The sequence below is a fragment of the Cebus imitator genome, unplaced genomic scaffold, assembly GCF_001604975.1.
Source record: "Cebus imitator isolate Cc_AM_T3 unplaced genomic scaffold, Cebus_imitator-1.0 Scaffold39, whole genome shotgun sequence".
Classification (NCBI taxonomy): domain Eukaryota; kingdom Metazoa; phylum Chordata; class Mammalia; order Primates; family Cebidae; genus Cebus; species Cebus imitator.
The window spans coordinates 8,270,842-8,297,364 of record NW_016107354.1 but is presented as its reverse complement, the minus strand read 5'-3'; the positions used below and the strand labels follow the sequence as shown (position 1 = coordinate 8,297,364).

General features: G+C 40.2%; 1 protein-coding gene across 1 annotated transcript in view; it reads left to right on the top strand.

Moving 5' to 3' along the window:
* The first annotated feature begins 2,218 nt into the window (after window positions 1–2,218).
* The window catches only part of TSG101 (tumor susceptibility 101), a 57,226-nt gene continuing 32,921 nt past the window's right edge, over window positions 2,219–26,523 (top strand). The window contains exons 1-5 of the mRNA XM_017525872.1: window positions 2,219–3,337; window positions 9,943–10,027; window positions 14,530–14,595; window positions 17,839–18,002; window positions 24,209–24,332. Of these exons, the coding sequence (XP_017381361.1) occupies window positions 3,296–3,337; window positions 9,943–10,027; window positions 14,530–14,595; window positions 17,839–18,002; window positions 24,209–24,332 (481 nt within the window). The 5' untranslated portion in view covers window positions 2,219–3,295. The remainder of the gene's footprint in view (window positions 3,338–9,942; window positions 10,028–14,529; window positions 14,596–17,838; window positions 18,003–24,208; window positions 24,333–26,523) is intronic.

Sequence of the window (26,523 nt, the reverse complement as noted above, 5' to 3'; positions counted from 1 at the left end):
GATAATTTGACATTCTAAATGCTTCTGTTAACTTTCATGTTTTTATTTTTACAAAATCATGCAGAGCTTGTTACAATTTTTAGTGGGCTTGGGATAAAAATGCTTTTTTAATGTAGCAGAAGGTACATTTTTATTTTTCCAATTTATAATACCTTCCTTAAATATTAAGAACAATGAATAAAATAAACTGATTTTAAAATCACCAGGTGATGCTTCATTTATTAAGTGAAAGGAAACATTCAGATTAAGGGGAAAGATTTTTTCATATAATTCATACAGCACCCAGGATATTTAGTTATTTTGTGTAAAATGAAGAGACTAGATTTTATCAATTGTTTTCAAACTTTTATTTTTAGCAAGAAAACTTTTTAAGTCTTTTTGGTTTTGAGCCAGGGTCTATGTTGCCCAGGCTGGACTCGAACTCTTGGACTTAAATAATCCTCCTGCCTTAGCCTTCGGAGTAGCTGGGACTACAGGTGCACCACCAGCTTGTGTTTTCAACTGTGATAATTGGGGATTTAAAATTCTCCATTAATATATGTGAGGATAGAAATCAAAATGCCTAATGAGTGGAAAAAAAACTCATCTTTAGTGTTGAAATGGCAAGCAACTTTTTTTTTTTTTTTGAGACAGAGTCTCGCTCTGTCACTAGGCTGGATTGCAGTGGCACAGTCTCAGCTCTCTGCAACTTCAGACTCCCTGGTTCAAGGGATTCTCCTGCCTCAGCCTCCTGAGTAGCTGGGATTACAGGCATGGTGCTACCACGCCCAGCTAATTTTTGTATTTTTAGTAGAGACAGGGTTTTACCATGTTGACCAGGATGGTCTTTGATCCCTTGACCTCATCATCTGCCCACCTAGGCCTCCCAAAAGTGCTATTACAGGCGTGAGCCACTGCACCTGGCAAGCAACTTTCAAAAGCATTTCAACTACTATTACCTTCGTATCAAAAAAGTAACATTTTGCATATTTCCAAAACCACAAAAACGTTTTCCCCACACACATTCAATCTACCATGGTTCCAGTGAAATAGGTAAGAAGTTAACACTTTATATTGGGGTACAGTGTTGACCCTGAAAGACTGCAAAAGACTGATAGTAAATATGCAGCAAGAAAGCTTTTTAAACAATATATTGCTGGGCACAGTGGCTCACACCTGTAATCCCAGCACTTTGGGAGGCTAACGTGGGAGATCACCTGAGCCCAGGGGTTCTGAGGCCAGCCTGGGCAACAAAGTGAGGCCTCATCTTTACAAAAAATTTAAAAATTCCCTGGGGATGGTGACACATGCCTGTGGTCCCAGCTATATAGGAGGATCACTTGAGCCAGGGAGGTCAAGGCTGCAGTGGGCCATGTTCTCGCCACTGCACTGCAATCTCAGCAACAGAATGAGGCCATGTCTCAAAAAATATATAAATAGGCCGGGTGCAGTGGCTCACAGCTGTATCCCAGCACTTTGGGAGGGTGAGGTAGGCGGATAACCTGAGGTCAGGAGTTCAAGGCCAGCCTGGCCAACACAGTGAAATCCCTGTCTCTACTAAAAATACAAAAAATTTGCTGGCCTTGGTGGTGGGCACCTGTAATCCCAGCTACCCATGAGGCTGAGGTACGAGAATCGCTTGAACCTGGGAGGCAGAGGTGCAGTGAGCTGAGATCACGCCACTGCGCTCCAGGGTGGGCAAGCAAGAGCAAAACTCCACCTCAAACAAACTGTATATATATATATATATATATATATATATATATATACACACACACACATATATACATACACACATTATTTTCATATTTATAAATTTATATTTATAAAATATATAAAAATATATATTATGTGGCATTCCTCCAATTCACAAAGGTACAGTTGCTCTTATTAAAGGGACTCCTGGTTAAGCTGTGGCTTTAAAAAGTTTGAAAACCACATTGCTTTTAAATGACATAAAACAGCAAGTAAAATGGAATAACAGACTGACTTCTAGTTTCGTTTGACTGGAGTTGTATACTTAACTAAGGTGTTATTGAAAAACAGGCGGAGGTTGCAGTGAGCTGAGATGGCGCTACTGCACTCCAGCCTGGGCAACGCAGTGAGACTCTATCTCAGAAAAAAAAAAGAAAAAGAAAAAGAAAATACCTACTGGAATAGCCTTTATTTGCATGTGTTAGCAACAGTTTATAATGATGCTTCTACATGCTTTCAGTTAAGCCCTTCTTGTGAATGTGACCTTTACTTAGATGCCAGATTTGAAGGGAATCAATACTACAGCCTTGTAATCATTAGGGATATACTAAAATCATCCTGTCAAACATCTCATCATCAAACTCAAACTTTTCAACACCTTAAATGACGCTATGCTTACAAAACTGGCGGTGAGGTGTAATAATGACTAAATTAAGGCACCATGAAGAATTTTTATGGGAAGTAGAAATTCAATTAAGATGGAAGTACTTACTCTTGCATTGTGCAAGGCAATTAAGATCTGAAGTAAGCCTGCCTTCGAGGGCTTTGATTTTGACGGTTAACAAGTACACAAATACAGCACCAGGTAGAATACAGCCTGTGTTGTCATTTATGTCTGGGTACAGAGGAGAAATTCTGACTTAGGGAACGGTTTCCCGGCGAAGAAATTACTGTCTGGCATCTTGTGAAACAAAGGCTCTACACTTTACCCTTGCCAACGTAGTATAAAGGACGTTTAAGCTTAAAAAAAAAAAAAAATCACTAGATAATCAGAGGAACACTGGTCATCATCTAATGCGAGTGTATCATTTTAGAGTTGGGAAAAACTTATGCCTGAGCTAGAAATGCACTAGCCTGCCATTATCACAAGGGCAAGTCAGTGGCGGAACAGTTCTGCCTGCCAGTGCAGAGTCCTCCCACTTGATGAATCAATCATTAACGCTAACTGGCAAACCCTTTGTACTTCTTCCCCTGCCGTCACTAGGTTCCTTAAATCGACTCTGAAATACCTGCCAATCTTATCCTGAAACAGAGTTTCGACCCTCAGAACAGTCTTGCCCTCATCTTTGGGACCCGATTCGTCCGGCTGAATCTTGCATTCGAAGAGGCTGGTTGGTTGGAACCAGTCCGCCAGGCCTCCCTCAATCCCACACTGTGTCCACCCTTGCTCTCAGGATGGCGTCCCGGAAGTGACGTAGAGGAAACGGAAGTGCTGTCTTGGTACCGACTTCCTGTTGTTTGAGGCTGGGTCGGGGGGTGTGGGCTTCTGTGGGGCGGCCTGGGGCAACCCAGCAGCGGCTGACCCTCTGCCTGCGGGGACTGGAGTCGCGAGGCGACCGTCATGGCGGTGTCGGAGAGCCAGCTCAAGAAGATGGTGTCCAAGGTAAGGCTGCGACGGTCCCACCTCTCCCTTCCGCTCCCTGCCCAGTCCGTCCAGCCAAGCAAGCCTCCCAGACGGGCCGGAAGCCCGGGTGCGGTCCTTAGCCACCTTCTTGGCCCCCAGCCCCGAGGCGCCTGTCGCCTGGTGCGGGAATCCCCGTACGGAAGCAGGGAGGGTGGGGGGCGGCGACATTCAACAAAGGCGCAGAGCAGAGGCCGCCTGACACCTGCCGCCCACCCGCCCTTCTCTCTTCCCCGGAGTTGGGAGCTGTCTGTGGGGCAGTGTAGTTTTTCGTCTTAGTTTTTATAACACAAAGAAGGGATCATACTTAGTTCTAGACCTGAGGCAGCCCTCTACTAGGGATCCTCCAGTCTTCGCCTTTTCTTGTCGGCCGGCAGGGACTGTGGCCGTTTCAGTTTTGTATGCTCCAGAAAAGTCCAGAGAAGCCAAAATACCAATCCCTTACTTCCCCAGGTGAAATAAATACCATTACCATTTCAGAAATTTGCTAAGAGTAACTGCTATTAAGTGTATGCTTCTTATAACTCGTATTTGTTTGAGCTTAATTTGTGGTCTTCACAGGTCAGGTATAGTTTTTTGTTTTTTGGTTTTTTTTTTAAAGCAATTAAGCATTTTGTATTTTAAAGCCATGATTTATTTATATAATTACTTCAAACGTGGCACCTCACACCAGAGTGGAATGGCTTTTGTTATGTTTTGTTGTAATTTGCCAAAACCATGTAAAATGATTGAGAGTTGAGTCTTAACCAGTTCAACGTGTTAGCTTTGGATAGTTTGTCAAAGCAAGAACGGTAGCAATTAGCGATTTAAGTGGTTTCAGTTTTTAGTAAAACACACCACTATGCATAAAACTTTTTAAAAAACAGACCTTTTCCAGTTAAATCGCCCCCATAGTTCTTGATTGAAGAACAAATAACCTCTAAAGAGAAAGTGACAGTTTTCAAAATAAAGCGTACCTTAGTTGTGTAATCATATATTCGAGGCTTCTTGGTTTTGTTTTGATAAACTAGTTATCCTTAGTTATAGAGGAGGTTGTGGGAAGCCGTAGAAGATTGGGACCCAGGTAAAGATCTATGTTATATCACTTAAGGAAAAAAAAAAAGGTATATTGTTTTATATAGTGTGTAACTGAATAGCATCTGTTCAATTAATTTTTTTTTGAGAGTCTTGCTCTGTCACCCAGATTGGAGTGCAGTGGCGCGATCTCGGCCCACTGCAACCTCCGCCTCCCAGGTTCAAGCGATTCCTCAGCCTCCCAAGTAGCTGGGATTACAGGTGCACTTAACCACGCCCGGCTAATTTTTTTGTATTTTTAGTAGAGACAGGGTTTCACCATGTTGGCCAGACTGGTCTCAAACTCCTGATCTCAGGCAGTCGCTTGTCTTGTCCTCCCAAAGTGCTGGGATTACTGGTGTGAGCCACCGTGCCCGGCCTCATTGTATTTTTAGTGGAGATGGGGTTTCACCATGTTGGCCAGGCTGGTCTCAAACTCCAGACCTCAGTGATCCACCCACCTCAGCCTCCCAAAGTGCTAGGGTTACAGGCATGAGCCACCACGCCTGGCCTCCATGACATTTTTTGATCTTTAAATTGATAGCATAGTCATTTTAAGATGTATTCCTTAATGTATGTATATTCATATAAAGAGGAAGAATATTCAAATATGAGCTTATTTTTGATATTCTAAGTCTCCTAAGCTTCCCCTAGAGAAACCTGCCATTAAAGACAAAGGCAAGGTGTGTTCAGAGATATTTTATACCTCTACCTGCCTCCCCCTCCACCCAACCTCTGATTACTCTAAAAATAAAATCAGATATAGGCAAGAGGTGGGAGAGGGCATCCTAACTGTCTGTTGGTCCTTGACTTAATATCTGAAAAACTGAGACTCCTGTATGTGATTATGACGGTTCTGAGCATCCTATGAATTTTCTGTCCAACCTATGAATTTTAGACAGGTAAGAATAGAAAGTAAAAAAATAGAAGCAGTTGTGGGGCTCCTTCCTCCTAAAGAAGGGCTTGAAATGTTTTCCTTTCAGCTGGTGTGGTCTGTACACATGGCTAGGGTGAAGGTCATTGTTTTCTGATTTATCTGATTGTTATCTTTATCTGATTGTTGACTCTCATCCATCATGGTACTCTGGCCACCTGCCTTATATTTTTTATATATATATTACAGAAGATCTTTTTTTCCTTTGTACATTATCTTAGCTCCCAACGTAAACATAACTTACTTTTTTTTTTTGGGGGGGGGGATGGAGTCTCTCTCTGTTGCCCAGGCTGTAGTGCAGTGGCGCAACCTTGGCTCACTGCAACCTCCACCTCCCAGGTTCAAACAATTCTCCTGCCTGAGCCTCCCGAGTACTGGGACTACAATCTAGTGCCACCTGGCTAATATTTTGTATTTTTGGTAGAGACGGGGTTTCGCCGTGTTAGCCAGGATAGTCTCAAACTCCTGACCTTGTGATCTGCCCACCTTGGCCTCCCAAAGTGCTGGAATTACAAGCGTGAGCCACCTCGCTCTTAAACGTAACTTTCATCACCCTTCTGTATTATTATTTTTGCAATTAACGGAGATATATTTATACTAAATTAGTCCTTCTTGCTTTACAGAAATAACTTTCCACTTTAGATGTTTCATACATACAACCACTTATATTTTTACATAGTTTATAGCATTTCTAAAGGTGCAGTCACTGCTAAATGAGTAGAAGAAAACTGTGAGCCTGGTGTGGTGGCTCATGCCTGTAATTCCAATGCTTTGGGAAGTAGAGGTAGGAGGATCCCTTGAGGCCAGGAGTTCTAGATCAGCCTGGGCAACAGAGCTAGACTCTGTCTGTACCAAAGATTTAACAATCAGCCAGACTTGGTGGCATGCACCTGTAGCCTTAGCTAATTGGGAAGCAGAAGCAGCAGGATCACTTAAGCCCAGGTTAAGTTATGAGGTTATAGTGAGCTATGACAGAGTGAGATCCTGTCCAAAAAAAAAAAAAATGTAAACAGTAATAGAATTGGACAGGTGCAGTGGCTCATGCCTGTAATCCCAGCACTGTGGGAGGCTGAGGCGAGCAGATCACTTGCGGTCAGGAGTTTGAGACCACACTGGCCAACAGGTGAAACCCCATCTCTACTAAAAATACAAAATTAGCCAGACGTGGTGGCGCGAACCTATGATCCCAGCTACTCAGGAGGCTTAGGAAGGAGAATTGCCTGAACCTGGGAGGCAGAGCTTGCAGTGAGCCAAGATCATGCCACTGCACTCCAGCCTGGGTGACAGAGTGAGACTCCATCTCAAAATAATAATAATAATAAAATAACAAAATAAAAGTTGCTATATCCCTCATAAGGTTTTAGGTTCTAGGGATACAACAGTGAACAATCGGACAATATGCTTCTGGAATTTAAATTCTTAAAGCAATAAACAACTCAATACCTTAAGTAGTATGTTGGAAAGCAATAGATGCTTTAGAGAAAATAAAGCAGGAAAGAGAAACGGGGAGTGCTAGGGTCTGGAATTGGGATGAGTCGATTTTATATATGATAGTAAAGGGAGGTCTTTCTGAAAAAAACTATTTGAGCTCACCTGACAGAGGTAGGAAACTGTGTGCTTGACACGGGGCTCACACCTCTGAGCCCCAAGCATTTTGGAAGACTGTAGCTAGAGGATCGTATTGAGGCCAGGAGTTCCAGACCAGCCTGGGCAACATAGTATGATCTTGTCTCTTCTCTACTAAAAATATAAAAAAATTAGCTAGCTTGGTATGTACCTCTAATCCCAGCTGCTTGGGAGGCTGATATAGGAGGATTACTTGAGCCTAGGAGTTTGAGGTTGCAGTGAGCTATGATCACACCACTGTACTCGAGCCTGGGTGACAGAGTGAGATCCTGACTCAAAAAGAAAACCACCATGGAATAATTTGGGGTAAGAACATTTCAGAAATAAGGAAAAACAAGTGCAAAGGCTCTGAGACAGAAGTTTGTCATGCATGATAGAGGAACAACAAAGGAGGGTAGGGTGGTTAGACTGGAGTAAGCAAGGGAGGAAGTGGTGGTATGGGTCTAGACATAGAGCATCAATGGTATAGGAGATTTAGAGGGCCTTGTAGGCCATGGTAAGGACCTTGGCATTTACTTGGAGTGTGATGAAAAGCCATTGCTCTGTTTCAGCTTTTAACATTACTATAGCTGCTATGTTGAGACTAGACTGCAGGGGGTTAAGGATGGAGGCAGAGACACCATAAAGAGGCTGTTGCAGTAATCTAGGTGAGAGGTGCTGGTGGCTTAGACCAGGACTGTAGCTGTGGAGATTCTAGATATATTTTGAAGGTAAAGCTAGCAGGATATTTTGACAGATTTCCTGTGGATGTGAAGAAAAGAGAGGGCATCAAGGATAATGTCAAAGTTTTTGTCCTGAGCACCTGGAAGGATACACACACACACACACACACACACACACACACACACGGATGACATTGGAGAAGTAAATTTGGGGGGAAGATAAGGAGTTCAGCTTTGATCATGTTCCAATTTGACATTCATTAGATATTCAAGGGGAAATGTCAAATTGTTAATTGTATACATGTTTTCTGGAGTTCAGAGAAGAGGCTAAGATTGAAAAATTTTAATTTGAGGGTTTTCAACATATAAATTATATTTTCAACCACGAGGGTGATCAAAGGAATGAGTTTAGATAGAGAAGAGGACCAAGGACTGAGCCTGCACTCAATAATAATTGGTTAGGATAAGAGAACAAAGCAGCAAAGAGGCTGAGAAGACACAGACACAGTGCAGGAGAACAGCTGATGTCCTGGAAATCAAATGAAGAACATGTTTTAAGAGGAAGGGGGCTGGGCATGATGGCTCACGCCTGTAACACCAACACTTTGGAAGGCTGAGGTGAGAGGATCACTTGAGCCCAGGAGTTTGAGACCATCCTGAGTGGGCTACATAGTGAGATCTCATTTCTATGAAAAATCTAAAATTTAGCCAGGTGTGATGGCACATGCCTGTAGTCCCAACTACTCGGGAGGCTGTGGTGGGAGTATCACTTGAACCCAGGATGTTGAGGCTGAAGTGAGCCATGATAGCACTACTACACTCTGCCCTGGGCAACAGAGTGAAACCTATCTCAAAAAAAAAAAAAAAAAGGAAGGAATCATTTTGGTCAAATGTTGCCGAATCAGCTTGGTCAAATACTGCTAATAGATGAAGAAAAATGAAGATAGAATCAGTCATTGCATATCATGTGGCAGTTATTGGTGACCTTAATGAACAAGTTTAGTGAAGTGCTGAGTTTAGAAGCCTAATTGGAGTGGATTTGAAGAGACTAGGTCTCTAGACATTGAGCATTAGTGGTTGCTAACATCACAGAGATACTCAGATATATTGTGCTCCATGATGAAAAACATCCTCTATGAAGTGATCTTAGAAGAGGAAAAAAAATTAAAGGCAATTTTTTAATCATCAAGATAATAACCTCTAGATCCAACTGAATCACAGAAACATTTATCTTATACTAAAGGGATACAGTTAACAAATTCCATACCTCTATAGGACAAATGAACAGATTTCTTTAACTAATAAATTTTAAGGAGCAAAAATGGGGATGTGCCCATCAGTTAAGTATTTGTATTTGTAGCTGAACAGTAGATAAATGTGCAGTAAGAAGTGGACCATAGATGCCTATAAATCCCAGCACTTTGGGAGGCTGAGGCAGGAGGATTGCTTGAGGCCAGGAGTTGGAGACCAGCCTGGGCAACATAGCAAGACCCTGTCTTTACAAAAATAAAAATAAATTAGCTGAGCATGATGCACACGCCTGTAATTCTACGTACTTGGGAGGCTGAGGCAGTAGGATCACTTGAGCCTGGGAGTTTGAGGTTGCAGTAAGCTATCATTATGCCACTGTACTTCAGCCTGGGTAACAGAGTGAGACCTTGTCTCCAAAAAAAATAAATAAATAAAAGGAGTGAAATACAGATAAATGCTATAACATGGTTAATCTTGAAAACCTACTAAGTGAAAGAATTTAGTCGTGAAAGATCATATATTGTATGAATAAGCAAATTTATAGGGACAGAAAGTAAATCCTTGGTTGTCCAAGATGAAGGCTGGGGACAAGTAAAATTGGGGGGTGATTGCTAAAGGGTATGAATTTCTGTTTAGGGATGGTGAAAATGTTCTCAAATTGATTATGGTGGTGGTCGCACGACTCTGAATGTACTAAAAACCATTGAACTATGTACCCTTTAAATGTGTGAATTATATCTTTAAAAAGCCATAAATGATGAGTTAAAAAATATAAATTAAAAGGAACTTAACAGACATTTTAACAAATGCAATGTATGGACTTTATTTGGATCCTGATTCAAACTGAAAACGTAAAAAACATGACTTGAAACTATAGATGTTTACTGATATTAAGGGAATAGTGATTATTTTAGTGAGATAGTAGCATTGTGGGCTTTTTAGGTTCTTTCAGGCTTTCCTTAATGTTAACGATTGGTGGAAAAGGTTTTAAGAAAATTCATCTAGCAATAAAATATATGCATTGGTTTTAAACTAAATTCTTATGCAATTTTGCTTTTCAGTACAAATACAGAGACCTAACTGTACGTGAAACTGTCAATGTTATTACTCTATACAAAGATCTCAAACCTGTTTTGGATTCATATGGTGAGTTTATGCAATAAAAATAGCAATTCCTATACTTGGAGTTTACTCTCTTTGTTAATGATTGTAATTTTTTCCATTTTGTTTTGAGGCTTGTGCGTTTTTCAATTGTAGGATTGCACCACCACTTAATAAAACTGTTGGAGGATAGCAAATTATAAGATCTAATAAAAACGTTTTGGCCGGGCACGGTGGTTCACGCCTGTAATCCCAGAACTTTGGGAGGCCGAGGCAGGCGGATCACTTGAGGTCAGGAGTTCGAGACCAGCCTGACTAACATTGTGAAACCCCATCTGTACTAGAAATACAAAAATTAGCCGGGCATAGTGGCACCTGCCTATAATCCCAGCTACTTGGGAGGCGGAGGCAGGAGAATCGCTTGAACCCAGGAGGTGGAGTTTGCAGTGAGCTGAAATCACATCACCACACTCCAGCCTGGGCCACACAGGGAGACCCTGTTTCAAAAAAAAAAAAAAGTTTTATATTTCTTTAGTTTTTTAAGTTAAACAGAAATACTTGGCTGGGCATGGTGGCTCACGCCTGTAATCCCAGCACTTTGGGAGGCTGAAGTGGGTGGATCACGAGGTCAGGAGGTCACGACCAGTCTGGCCAACGTGGTAAAACGCTGTTTCTACTGAAAATACAAAAATTAGCCAAGTGTGGTGGCGGGCATCTGTAATCCCAGCTACTTGGGAGGCTGAGGCAGGAGAGTCGCTTGACCCTGGGCGGCAGAGATTGCAATGAGCTGAGATTGTGCCACTGCACTCCAGCCTGGGTGACAGGTGAGACTCTGTCTAAAAAAAAAAAAAAAAAAAAAAACTCTAGGTGGACGCATGGCTCATTCCTATAATTCCAGCACTCTGGGAGGCTGAGGCGGGCGGACCACTGAGCCCAGGAGGTTGAGACCAGCCTAGGCAATATGCTGAAACCTCATCTCAACAAAAAAATTTAAAAAGTTAGCCTGGTGTGTCTGTAGTCCCAGCTACCCAAGAGGCTGAGGTGAGAGGATTACTTGAGCTCAGGAGGCAGAGGTTGCAGTGAGCCAAGATTACGCCACTGCACTCCAGCCTGGGCAACAGAGGAAGACCCTGTGTCAAAAAAATTAAAAAACCTCTGACATAGAACCATGCTAATTTAGACCTAGGAGGGGATGTTAAAAATAAAGTTGAGTCCATTTCTCAAGGTCTGTTCTGTAGAGCCTTAGTTGTGCTGGGGACAGAGGCAGAATTCTGTAGTTAAGTTTGAGCAACATATGGATTAAACAAAATTGAGTTTCATTGCATGAAGATTTCTCGGAGCCGTTAATATGCTAACGTGTTGTATATCACCAACACGAGAGAGAATATATTGTGCAATACATTCTAAAGTTATTTAACTGCTGAAACTCCTTGCCCCCATAGTGTCTCTTTATAATTTCAGGAACATATTTTACAAAACTATACTCTGGACTGTCCACTGTCCCTTTCTTTTATAGATGAGTAAAATGTTATTTAATGTGGTCTTTAGTTCAATAGAGACCCTTAGCTCTGAAGGCAAGGAACTGAATTTTGTAGCTGAGACTTTGTAAATTTTACTCCCTTCCAAGGCTTTGAAACATTAGGAACCTGGTGAAGAGAGGTGGGAAGTAGCAGAGGGGAAATCAGTTCTGCATTTCCTGAACAATACAGACATGAACCCAAAGTCCTCTTCCAAACCTAGGGCACGATTTCTTCTCATCTCAGCGTCCCCTATTTCTGTCCACACATTACCAAAATTAAAGTTAGTTTTTAAATGGCTTCAGTGGGGAGAAAAATGTCTGGAGCTAAAACTTTATAGTTTTAACTTCATATGAAAGAGTAAATACATTGATCAAAACTGACAAAGACTCCATTATCAAATCTTGTATAGTTTCGTATGGCTGGACGAAGTATATACTATTGTTGTCAAAATTCTTTTAGAGTAAACAGAGCCCCAAATTTATTTAAGATGGTTTTCTTTTTTAAAATATACAAAATCAGAATATATTGCAGTATAGTTCACATTTGTCAACAGGAAAAGAACAAAGGGCAACAGCGTACAGTCATGCATTTTGTAGTGATAGAGATGTGGCCTGAGAAATGCATTATTAGACGATTTCATCATTGAGTACACTGACACAAACCTAGATGATAAATCCTACCACACACCTAGGTTCTATGGCATAGTCTATTGCTCCTAGGCTACAGCCTATAGCAGATGTTACTGTACTGCATATCATAGGCAGTTGCAACACAATGGTATTTATGTATCTAAACATAGAAAAGTTACAGTAAAAATATAGTATTATAATCTTATAGGACCAGTGTCTTATATGCAGTCCATCGTTGACCCAAACATTACACAGTAGACGGCTATAGTTCTATGCTTTTGTACTGCACATTACAGCCTTTCCCCTATGTGATACAGTGTTAATTCCAAATCATTGTTAGAAATAAATAGCTGTCCAGGTAATACAAACTATGTACCATTTTAATTGTAGATATAAATTATAGATAGAAAAATGTGTGTGGTATGAGAAATACAGATTAAAAGAAAATGTCTATATTTGGCTATGAACTTTTCCTTTTTTTAGTTTTTACACTGGCTAAGAAGGCTGAGCCCAGGAGCTCAAGTCCAGCCTGGACAACTTGGCGAGACCCCTTCTCCAAAAAAACAAAAAAAAAGCTGGACATGGTAGTGCCACCTGTAGTCCCAGCTACTAAGGGCTGGAAGGTTGAGGTAGGAGGATTGCCTGAGCCTGGAGTTTGACGATAGCCTGCACAGCATAGCAAGACCCTGTCTCCAAAAAACAATAATAAATACTGTGAATGACTAGGGATAAAGGGGGACCTCTAAAATATAATGACATTAGATTAACATTTAGTATGGTATTATTTGATAGTGATTTTTAAATAGGTTTATAATCATGTTAGTTAGAGACCAAGAGCTCATATTTACTGGGACTGTAGCATTCTGGTCCATTTTTCCAAGTATTACAAGCATGAGCCACATAACAATGTTTCAGTCAGTGACAGACCACATATATGATGGAGATTCCATAAGATTTTAATAGTGCTGAAAATCTTTTTATTGCTTAGTGACATCTTAGCCATGATAACATTGTAGCACAATGTATTACCTTTTTGTTTTGTTTGTCGGGGACAGTCTTGCTGTGTCGCTGCCAGGCTGGAGTGCAGTGGCACCATCTCAGCTCACTACAACCTCCGTCATCCGGGTTCAAGTGATTCTTCTGCCTCACCCTCCCGAGTAGCTCGGACTGCAGGCATGCGCCACCACACTCGGCTAATTTTTTTGTGTGTTTTTAGTAGAAATGGGGTTTCACCATGTTGGCCAGGATGGTTTCAATCTGTTGAACTCGTGATCTGCCTACCTCAGCTTCCCAAAGTGCTGGGATTACAGGTGTGAGCCCCTATACCCAGCCTACATTACCTTTTCTATGTAAAGATACATAGGCTGGGTGGAGTGGCTAATGCCTGTAATCCCAGCACCTTGGGGGGCCAAGGCAGGCGGATCATGAGATCAGGAGATTGAGACCATCCTGGCCATGGTGAAATCCCGTCTCTACTAAAATACAAAAAATTAGCTGGACCTGGTGGCGCACACCTATAGTTTCAGCTGCTCAGGAGGCTGAGGCAGGGAATCACTTAAACCTGGGAGATGGAGGTTGCAGTGTGCCAAGATCACACGACTACACACCAGCCTGGCGACAGAGCAAGGCTCTATCTCAAAAAAAGAAAAAATTACATAAATATTTACCATTGTGTTACAGTAGCCTACATCTTCAATATAGTAACATGCAGTACAGATTTGTAGCCTAGGAACAGTAGACTATACCATATGACCTAGACTTGTAATAGGCTAAATACTATCTAGGTTTGCGTAAGTACACTTTATATGATGTTTGCAGAGTGACAAAATTGTCTAATGATGCATTTCTCAGACATATCCCTATTGTTAAGTGACACATGACTGTAAGTCAAAGCATCTTATCTTTGCTCATTCAAAAGCTGATCATTTGGCTCTCTCAGTGGCGCATGGCTGTAATCCCAGTACTGTCAGGCAGGCAGATCACCAGGTCAGGAGTTCAAGACCAGCTTGACCAACATGGTGAAATCCCGTCTCTACTAAAGATACAAAAATTAGCCGAGTGTGGTGGCGCACACCTGTAATCCCGGCTTCTCAGGAGGCTGAGTCAGGAGAATTGCTTGAACCCAGGAGGCGGAGGTTGCAGTGAGCCGAGATTATGCCATTGCACTCCAGGCGACAGGGCAAGACTCTGTGCCACCCCCCCAAAAAAAAAAGCTGATCAATCACATTGAGTGAATTAACAAAAAATTCTTAGTTATTGGACAGGATGGACAATACATTGACAAGTTAGCCCCTTTCAAGGATAAAAATGCATTTTAAGCAGTTATTCTGAAAGAATAACTTATAGGAGTATATCTGAAAAAAATGCTCATGGTTAAATCATTGTTCTTTCCTTTCAGTTTTTAACGATGGCAGTTCCCGGGAACTAATGAACCTCACTGGAACAATTCCTGTGCCTTATAGAGGTAAATGTCTTATGTTATTAGGTTTCCAGCATAGATGAATTTTGAATACATAATAAATACGTTGCCAAGGAGTTATAAGTAAATTAAATCTACTTTCTCATGGCTTTCATACTGACAGGAATTTTAACTTCTATTTAAATTAATTTTATTTGGCAGCAACACCTAACATTTTCAGCTTTTCAAACTTCTTTACCAAGATATATGAACAAATAAGTGCCTAAGCTCACCGGAGGAATTTAATGTTTCACAGAATCAAAGAATCTTAGAACTAGAAAGGGATCTTACTTGTCTCCTAGTTCAGCCTGCCACACCATTCAAACTTCTCTGACAATGGGAAGCTAAGATACAGGCTTCAAAGTCAGGACGGAGTTATGTTTGAGTTCTTGCTCAAACATAACTACAGGGACTGTAGCATTTTGGTCCAATTTTCCAAGTACTATAATCATGAGCCACATAACAATGTTTCAGTCAGTGACCACATATATGATGGAGATTCCATAAGATTTTAATAGTGCTGAAAAACTTTTTATGGCTTAGTGACATCTTAGCCATAACAACATTGTAGCACAATACATTACCTTTTTTTGTTTGTTTGTTTGGTGGGGACAGAATCTTGCTGTGTCGCCAATCTTAGCAGTTTTGTGTCATGTTCTAGGTGGACATCTATGAAATTTGGGTAATGGTACCTAACTTTGGGAAAATTCGCATTTATTAGATAATGGATGTAAAGGACTTGGCACAGAGCCTGGAATATAATAAGCAGACAATTAAAAGTAGCTATTATTTATGGTTGTGATGTTGGTGATAATGCTAATGATAGATAATTAATTTGTTAGCCAGTCCCTCACCCTCTGCTGAAATACTTAGTGGTAGGGAAGCATTTAGCCTCATGAGAGACCATTTTGTTTTTGGACAGCTCTGTTTGTTAATTATTCCTTGTAACTAGTTAAGACCTATGTCCTTTACCCATTGATTTCACGTAGTACCTGCTATGCATAAGGCAATAATGAGAGGAGCTATGGATACAAAGATGAATAAAGGATGTAGCTCTTTTGGAAGAACTCCACTAATAGGGAAACAAAGGGAATAGACAGATATTTACACTATTCTATAACTGCTGTAGAATTATAAAATGAAAAAGTGCTGTGAGATTACAGAGGAGAACAAGGCCACATGAGAAGATCACAGAGGAAGTGATATTTGAGATACTATTAAATAGTAAGTAAACCATTCATAAAAAGCAGAGAGAAAAAACAGTTAACTGAGCATCAGCATTTTATAAAGCAAGTATAAAGTTTAGGGAAGACAGTAAAATTTAAGATTACAGGTACTGATCGACTTACGACCTATGCAACTTATGACCATTCGACTTCACGACCACAATCGCTAGCCACTACTGCTCTGCGTCTGGCAGCGCAAATGTTGCCCAGCTGGGCGTACAACAGTGCGGGACAGTAAACATATATGCTATATCATATCATTATTAGTCATTTTCTTGCCTTTCTTACTAAAATGTGAGTGGTTTATATCCCTATATCTTTAACAATATTAGAACATACTAAGTTTAAATTATATTTGAACAAGATATCCAGATGACATCTTTTATGATGAATGCTGCATATTTGTATCCCATGGAAAGTCACATAAAATTGTGATGATTTACTTTTCTGTTTACGATGATAATAAATAAATACCTGGCAACTAGTCCTTTTTAACCCTAAGACTTAACATAGTTCATACTCTTCTGCTTTTCAAAATTCATCATGTGTCGTGGTTTTTCACTTCAAACCATAGACCACTGTGGTTCAGTGATCTGTGAATATTCCACAGTTTTACACAAGGCTGCGCCTTTACCACAAGTTAAAGTGGCTTTTTAAAAATGAGATTTGACAAGAATGCTTTCATAATAAGCATTCAGGTCAACCTTTACTACTGGTAATGCAGTGTTTTACTTAAACCTGACGAATGTAAAAATAAGAAACAAAATGGTGTAGAGATGATACAAATGGCATAAAATGAACAAAGAAAATTATGATATATAACAATGAAAAAGAATTATAAAATATGACTTAAAGATTTTTATAACATTATTTCATAGTACTGTACATATAGCCTACTCAACTTACGACCAAATCGTGTTACGACCGGTCTGTCGGAACCAATCGTGGTTGTAAGTCAAGCACTAGCTGTACTAACTTTGCTTTTTCCCTCAGGAAATAAATTCTACTGGGCGAAATTGGTATGGGATGGGGGCGGATATATGTATAAATTGTATCTAAACTAAACCTCTGTTCCTTTAACCATTCTTCATATGGCATAGTCCACAAGTCTAAATTACTCTGGGGAATTCTTCATTTTCACAAAGCAGAGAATTCTGGATTGTGGAAATAAACTTATGTATTAGGATGTATTCTTTTGGAGCTTTTTTGTTGTTCATTGTAGAAGTAATTTGTGGCTAAAAAGGTAAATCCAAAGACTCACAGATATCTGGTGTCTTTAGGTGAAATTTATGTATACACACTTACATGTAGTGAAACTGTTTCTAAGGGAAAAAAATGCATCTTAATTATGTTAGGAGATTCATATAATTACTTGGGACATAGGACTTTGAGCATAGTAAGAAAAGAGTATGATTTATGTTTCATGTATTTAATCTATTGGATCATTTGAAACACTGAGTCAACTTTCTCAACTGAGATTTTATTATATAAAGCAGAGAAGTGGACATCACTGATCTGAATAACTATCACTGAAAATGCCATAAGGCATTGGTCAAGCTGTGAATACCAGTCAGTGTCTGTTTGGCAGTTGGATTGGGTTTTGTAATCTGGCTTTTGGTAAGAGAATTTCAGGTGTAGCTTATTTTAACACTTTTTGATAGGGTACCTTAATCCCTGTTCTTCCTTCCTTCTGTATCACTTCCCAGCCATCCTTATTAACTGAAATGACAGGAGTCAAGTAGCAAAGAATAGATTGGCTCAATAGATAACTCATAAAAAACATTTTGCAATAGCAAACAGATGCTGGCAGAATAGTGATCAGTTAGCTCCTTCATCCTGCTGTTGTGGTTTAAAAGACTGAAACTGCGAGAAGCTGATGGTAAACAGAACTTTGAAACACAAAATACTTGTTTTGTTTTTTTTTTAAGTGTTGCTTTGTTGTAGCTCTCTCTTATTTACCTATTATGCTGTTAATTTAAACATAATAAAAATAGAGTAACTGAAGTTTCTATTTCTTTTTTAGGTAATACATACAATATTCCAATATGCCTATGGCTACTGGACACATACCCATATAATCCCCCTATCTGTTTTGTTAAGCCTACTAGTTCAATGACTATTAAAACAGGAAAGCATGTTGATGCAAATGGGAAGATATATCTTCCTTATCTACATGAATGGAAACACGTAAGTATTAATAATGTTCTGTGAATTGGTTGTGTGTTATATACTTTGCTAACTAGCATCTGCTTTCTTAAGCACTGAAGGAGGATTCCAAGTAGGATAGATAAGTTCAGGTCATGAACTAATCACTGAGTTGAGGGTAAATTAGAAAAGGCTCACTAAAAGAAATGGATTTGTATAGAGCATTGTAATTTTCAGAATACTTATATTCACTTTTTTTTTTTTTTTTTTTTTTTTTTGCTTGAGTTGAACCTTTTAAAATAGGATTGACATAGTAGGAAGTGCATTTAAAAAAATAATATCCTGGTGGAGTAGTTATAGAATTCAAATCTCATTACTCAAAGCATTTCTGTCAAGAATATTAGGAGGGAACTTCTGTTCATGTATCTGGTGGTGTAACTGTGACACATTAATGTTCCTATGAAAAATAACTAGAAAAGCAAGACAAAATACACACAACACCTGTTGGAAGTCTTTGGAAAGCTGTTTAGGCAATCAAGACGTGGATGGCCAAGATTCTATAGAGAAGGAAACAGCAAAGAGATGAGGCAATTCTGCCAATAGCTTTTCTCCTGGGGTACTTACTGATTCTTTTTTTTTTTTTGGTTTCATTCTGTTGCCCAGGCTGGAAGTGCAGTGGCATGATCTCAGTTCACTGCAACCTCCACCTCCCAGCTTCAAGCAATTCTCCTCCCTCAGCCTCCCAAATAGCTGGGATTATACGTGCCCGCCACCACACCTGGCTAAGTTTTGTATTTTTAGTAGAGATGGGGTTTCACCATGTTGGTCAGGCTGTTCTCGAACTCCTGACCTCAAGTGATACACTCGCCTCGGCCTCCTAAAGTGTTGGGATTACAGGCGTGAGCCACCATACCTGGTCTACTTACTGATTATTGATGCAGGGAGAATGGCTGAGAATCTGGGCAAAGGGCCATAGCTAAGAAACAGAGAAACCTACAGAGTCTCTAGCAGTCTCACAGGGCTGAAAAGACAAAAGTTGCTGTTCTGTCTACCAAAGTAACTAGGACTTTCAGATCCAAGATTTGGGAGAAAAGGAAGTCATGAAGAAGTGAGTAGATCTGGGCATGGTGGCTCATGGCTGTGATCACAGGACTTTGGGAAGTTGAGGCAGGAGGATTGCTTAAGCTCAGGAGTTTGAGACCAGCCTGGGCAACATAATGAGAACCCCATCTCTATAAAAAAATATTTTAAAACTAGGCATGGTGGTGTGTGCCTGTGACCCCAGCTGCTCAGGAAACTGAGGTGAAAAGATCACTGGAGCCTGGCAGTTTGAGGCTGCCAGTGAGCCATGATCACGTCACTGTACTCCAGCCTGGACAACAGAGCAAGACTTGTCTCAAAAAAAAAAAAAAACAAAAGAGATACTTGAGTTTCTCACCCTAAGAGATACGTTGAATTTCTGAGCTTCAAAGGTAAGATGCTGGCAAGGCACGGTGGCTCATGCTTGTAATCCCAGCACTTTGGGAGGCTGAGGTGGACGAATCACGAGGTCAAGAGTTTGAGACCAGCATGGCCAATATGGTAAAACCCCATCTCTACTAAAAATACAAAAAAAAAAAAAAAAAAAAGCATGGCCAATATGGTAAAACACGGTCTCTAATAAAAATAAAAATAAAAAAAAAAAAAAAAAAAAAAAAAAAAAAAAAAAATAAAAAAAAAAAAAAAAAAAAAAAAAAAAAAAAAAGATGCTAAAAAAAATAAGCAGAAAGCCTCTGAAAAACAGCCAACTTTTCAGCGGTCTCAGGTTGAGGAGGCAATTGGAATTCAGTACCTTATCAAGAAGAAGAGGAACAAGTAAACATCCTAGGCTGTTAGTTGGCACTACTGGAGGATCCTATCTTAGGAGGGAGAACTTAGAGGTAGAATGAGCATTATAAAAATCTGTCCTTGAGGTCAGGTGGGGTGGCGTCACACCTCTAATCTCAGCACTTTGGGAGACTGAGGCGGGAGGATCACTTGGGGCCAGGAGTTTGAGACCAGCTTGGCCAACATGGTGAAACCCTGTCTTTACTAAAAATACAAAAATTAGCCGGCTGTGCCAGCTACTCAGGAGGGTGAGGCAGGAGAATCACTTGAACCTGGGAGGCAGAGGTTGCAGTGAGCTGAGGTTGTGCCACTGCACTCCAGTCTGGGTGACTGAGTGAGACACTATCTATCTCAAAAAAAAAAAAAAAAATCTGTCCTTAAGTCAGCTCAGTCCCCGATTTTATTAAGGTGATCCTGACTGTTTCTGCCGGCCACAGGATAGTGTGAACCCTTGGTGGAAGAAGATAATATATAGACCCTTTATAATTTTTCACAATGCCTGGCATATAATTTGTATCTATCAGGTACACCAAGAAAACCAAGAAGGAAAAAAGACAATAGAAACAGGACATCCCTCCGCTACAGCCCCACAAACACACACGTAACTTAGTTATCAGGCACAGACTTAAAAATGGTTGTAATCAGTGTGTTCAAGAAAATAGAAGACAGGGCCGGGCACGGTGGCTCACGCCTGTAATCCCAACACTTTGGGAGGCCAAGGTGGGTGGATCATGAGGTCAAGAGATCGAGACCATCCTGGTCAACATGGTGAAACCCCGTCTCTACTAAAAATACAAAAAAAATCAGCTGGGCATGGTGGCGCGTGCCTGTAATCCCAGCTACTCAGGAGGCTGAGGCAGGAGAATTGCCTGAACCCAGGAGGCGGAGGTTGCGGTGAGCCGAGATCGTGCCATTGCACTCCAGCCTGGGTAACAAGCGAAACTCCGTCTCAAAAAAAAAAAAAGAAAAGAAAATAGAGGATAAAATGGAAAATTTTATTAAAAAGAAACCAAGTGGAAATCTTAGAACTGAAAAATAGTATTAATAGAGATTAAGAACTCAGGCCGGACGCAGTTACTTACGCCTGTAATCCCAGCATTTTGGGAGGCCAAGGCAGGCAAATCATGAGGTTGGGAGTTTGAGACCAGCCTGGCCAACATGATGAAACCCCATCTCTACTAAAAATACAAAAAAAATTAGCTGAGCATAGTGGTGGGCTACAAAGTCACCTGTAGTCCCAGCTACATTGGAGTCTGAGGCAGGAGAATTGCTTGAACCCAGGAGGCAGAGGTTGCAGTGTGCGGCGATCTTGCCTGCCACTGCACTCCAGTCCTGGCAACAGAGTGAAATTCTGTTTCAAAAAAAAAAAAAAAAAAAACCTCAGCGGACGGGTTTAGTAGCAGATTGGATTGGATACAGACTGCCTCAGCCTCCTGAGTAGCTGGGATTACAGGTGCCCACCACCGCACCTGGCCAATTTTTGTATTTTTAATAGAGATGGGGTTTCGCCACATTGGCCAGGCTGGTCTCAAAACTCTTGACTTCAGGTGATCCACCTGCCTCAGCCTTCCAAAGTCAGGAGTACAGGTGTGAGCCACCACGCCCAGCCTCAGTTTGAATTCTTAAAACGTTGCTTTATAATAGGCCTGGAAGTAGATATTAACATAGATATTAATTTTCTTCAAAGAATTTAGTGTAAAATGAATGGTGTGGTTAAAACTTACCTTGACAAAACTGTAGGAATGTATGAATGAAGAATTGATTCATACTACAACATGAATGAACTCTGAAAACATTATGCCAAGTGAAAGAAGCCAAGCACCAAAGGCCATATGTTATATGATTTAATCTATATGAAACATTCAGGAAAGCAAATCCGTAGAGATGGAAAATAGATCAGTGGTTGCTAAAGGGCTGTGGGAAAAGGGAAATGGGAAGTGACTGCTAATGGGTACAGGGTTTCTTTTTGGGATGATGAAAATATTCTGGAATTAGATGGTGGTAATGGTTGCATAGCTTTGTGAAATAATCAAAGCCATTGAAATGTATACTTCAAAAGGAGAAATTTTATGAGATGTGAATTATATCTCACCTACATTCACGAGGCTTACATAAGGCTATGATTTAGTTAAGGAATTTTCTTGGGCTGAAAAACTGAGAAAAGAAAGTGTGTGGTCTCTGGCCACTCCCACACACACCAGCCACAGTATCTGTGAGTGTGGCACAGATACTGTGCTTGTAACACCCCAAGTTTCAGTGTATAAATTTACAGACACAAGAAAAATATTATAACAGTAGAAATCAGCAAGTTTTTATAGAAAGCTTTGGGAAGTGTTATTCATTGTCATCTTTCATAAGTTAGGTCAAAATTGAACTGTGGTGAGTCTGGTTCTTTGGAATAGGTGAAAACTACCACTGAACTCTTCTCTGTCAGGAATATTAAAAGAAGTGCCAATCCTAATCCTGTAAATCCAACTACTTGGGAAGCTGAGGCAGGACGATTGTTTGAGCCAGGAGTTCAAGTCTAAGCTGGGCCACATGGCAAGACCTTGTCTGGCGGGTTGGGGGTCGGGAGGATGTAAAAAATAGTTACTATGAAGATGGTTACCTTCTCAAGGTGATTGAGTAATTCTTCAGAACTCGGTGAACTTATGAAGTATATGAGATGAGATCCACACAAAATAGATTAAGGAGTAAAAGAAGAATCATCAATAAGCCATTTGAACAACTTTGTCTAGCACAGTTTAATTAGTGGTTGGTAGATATATCTTGTTGGTTTGTTGTTGTTGGGTTTTGGTTTTGTTTTTTTTTGAAACAGGGTCTCTAACCCAGGCTGGAGTGTAGTAGCACAATCATGGATCACTGCAGCCTCAACCTTCCTGGCTTAGGTGATCCTCCGACTGCAACCTCTCGAGTAGCTGGGACTATAGGCGCGTGCCACCACATACAGTTTTTCATTTTTTTGTAGAGACCAAGCTGGTCTCAAACTCCTGAACTCAAGCTGGATTCCAAAATGGGGGAGAAAGTGCTGGAATAGAGCCAGGATTTTTGAAATTATGCATGCTGCGCAATAACCTTATTTGATCCTGTGGCCTTGGCCTCCCAAAGTGCTGGGATTACAAGTGTGAGCCACTATGCATGGCCAGTGGTCAGTAGCTACTTGAGAGAAAATCTTAGTAACCCTTAGGAAAAATAGGCAGTCTGTCACTGTCACTGTTGTTGAAAAGAAAGATCTTTTAGCACCTTTAACAATTCACCCCTTCTGTACTACAATCTAGCAATTTCTAAGCTAGAATCTACCTATAATTTGTGCTTTTTTTTTTTTCTTTTTTTGAAACAGTCTTGCTTTGTCACCCAGGCTGGAGTGCAGTGGCTCAATCTCAGCTCACTGCAACCTCCGCTTCTGAGGTTTAAGTGATTCTGTTGCGTCAGCCTCCAGTGTAACTGGGACCACAGGTGCATACCACCATGCCCGGCTAATTTTTGTGTTTTTAGGAGAGTTGAGATTTTCCCATGTTGGCCCAGCTGGTCTCAAACTCCTAGCCTTAAGCAGTCCACCCACCTTGGCCTCCCAAAGTGCTGTGATTACAGGTGTGAACCACCACACTTGGGTAGAATCTACCTATAATTTCACAGTTTATAACATCTTTAATAAAAATTAATTTTAGAATATGTATTTCCAAGATATCATTGCTATCTTTTAACAGCCCTAAATAATATTCTGACTGCTGCCTGTATCTATCCCTAATCTCTAAATGTATACCAGTATACTTATAATAAATTGTACAGTGGCAATAAAATAAATTTTTGTTCTGTGGAGTCAAATGAACAAAACTGTATGAATTTTGCAACATACTGCTTTAGTCCTATTTTTATATGCTTGAAGCAAGAAACTTGCTGCACATAATGTTTAAAACCACCTAGCTCTATTAAAATAATTAAATGAAATTTTCATGATTGGGGTCCTACAAAGAAAATTGTCAGGCTGAGTTGAAAACTGATGAGAAATGGCCAACCTTTTTCTTTTTTCTTTTTTTCTTTTTTTTTGAGACAGAGTTTCACTCTGTCGCCAGGCTAGAGTACAGTGGCACAATCTCGGCTCACTGCAACCTCCGCCTCCCGGGTTCAAGCAGTTCTCCTGCCTCAGCCTTCCAAGTAGCTGGGACTACAGGCACACACCACCACGCCCAGCTAATTTTTGTATTTTTAGTAGAAAAATACATGTTCACAAAGATGGTCTCGATCTCTTGACCTCGTGATCCACCCGCCTCGGCCTCCCAAAGTGCTGGGATTACAGGCTCGAGCCACCGCGCCTGTCCCAACCTTTTTCTTTTTACTGAAAAGTGACTCTAGCTGACTTGAATTTTTTTTTCATTTTGTAGCCACAGTCAGACTTGTTGGGGCTTATTCAGGTCATGATTGTGGTATTTGGAGATGAACCGCCAGTCTTCTCTCGTCCTATTTCGACATCCTATCCACCATACCAGGCAACAGGGCCACCAAATAGTAAGTAGAATTGAGCTTTTACTTTAAAACTCATACAAATAAAAGAGAACAGAAAGCTGTGTAAAAAAAAAAAAAAAGGAAAAAAACTAATGACTTCTTTGCTTTTTAGCTTATCACGTTAGTGGATTTTTTGGAAGTATTCTGAGGCCCCACATCTGCATGTACAGATTCCCACCAAAGACTGGCATTTGGGCTTCCATTTGTAGGTAGAAATCTAAGAATGGTTGTGCTGGATTCCAACATGAAGGAGAAAGTGCTGTAATAGAGCTAGAATTTTTTAAATTATGCATGCTGCAGAATAGCCTTATTTGATCAACTTGTTAGCACATATAACTTGAAAGGTAGTCTGACCTCTCCTTTCTCTATGCAACTCCAAAATCAGTATGTAGATAAGGATTAAGGTCAACTGAACCATTCATATTCAGCTATTCTGGGTATCCACAATTGGACATCTAGCTCTTAGCTTTCTTCTCTTTCGTACAGCCAGTTCATGATTTTGCCTTGTGTGGAGTGGTGGATAAATGGAGATAGTATCTCTTCTTCCCTAATTGGTATATATTATCTCTGTTATCTTTATTTTCTTGAATAATTCTTACTGATACTTAAAAATCACTCTGAATAATTGTGAGTTGGTTGTACTTACTTGTTTTGAATTTGATAAATCTGTATTGATTTTGTTGTGTTTTGAGCTGTGATTTTTTTTTTGATAAATTTTAAGATTGTAATTAACCGAACTTGTTTATCTTATAAGACAACTTATGTGGGCTTTCATTTTTCTTCTGCTAAAAATTATACTTTTTCTTTTTTAATCCATTCTTTCCTGAGGAAAATCTTAGTTTATAAGCTGAATGGGAATTTAACAGAAAGAATTTTTTAACCCATTTCTCTTTCCTTCCATACCATCCCAGAATAAACTTGATTTTAGGATTAGCATTTCTTTTAATAAAGATCCTAGTGATTCTTTTGGATCAGAAATTTGTTTTTATCTTATTAAATTCTATTGACTTTAGTGCCCAAGAGTAGAGTATCTTAAGTTTGAAATATCAAATATTTGGCCAGATGTGGTGGCTCATGCCTGTAGTCCCAGCACTTTGGGAGGCTGAGGCAGGGGTAGATCACCTGAGGTCAGGAGTTCAAGACCAGCTTGGCCAAAATGATGAAACCTCATCTCTGTTAAAAATACAAACATTAGTGGGGTGTGGTGGTGCATGCCTGTAGTCCCACCTACTTGGGATGCTGAGGCACAAGAATCACTTGAACCTGGGAGGCAGAGGTTGCAGTCAGCTGAGATTGTGTTACTGCACTGCAGCCTGGGCGAGACTCCATCTCAAAAAAAATTGAAATATCAAATATTTCCTAGTCTCATTACCTTTATTTACTCAGATAATATAGCCAGTGACCACTAGGTGACTTTTTTAAGAAATTTAAACAACTTTTTTTTTTTTTTTTTTTTTGAGACAGTGTCTCGTTCTGTTGCCCAGGCTGGAGTGCAGTGGCATGATCTTGGCTCACTGCAACATCTGCCTCCCCGGTTCAAGTGATTCTTGAGCCTCAGCCCCCTGAGTAGCTGCGATTACAGGCGCCCACCACCATGCCCAGCTAATTTTTATATTTTTAGAAGAGTCGGGCATTTCACCATATTGGCCAGGCTGGTCTTGAGCACCTGACCTCATGATCCACCTGCCTCAGCTTCCCAAAGTGCCAGGATTATAGGCTTGAGCCACCACGCCCAGCCTGCAACATTTTTTTTTTTTTTCTAAATTTCTTTGAGTTTTACATTGGCATTAGAAGTGCAGTATTCAAGAAAGACACTTGAAAGACAACAAGAAAGACATATTATTGTCATTGTTGAAGTTCAGTTTTGTACTCAGTCACTATAAGTCATGTTAAACACTCTAAACACTCTAGAGCTGATTCTTTTTTCTTTTCTTTTTTTTTTTTTTTTTTTCGTCAGTTAAAGTCAAAATAACTTCTCTTTTTCTTCCTCAACATTGATTACCCTCTTGGCACCACTGAACTTAGTTTTATTATGTTCCTGTTCTCTTTAAAGAATATATAAAATATTCTTTAAGCTTCCTGGATTTTAACCTTTTATCCCTACTATTTCTGAGCTTTTGTTTCTTCGTTTTGAGACAAGGTCTCACTCTGTCACCTAAACTAGTTTTTGTCTTTGTTGTTGTTTTTTTTTTTT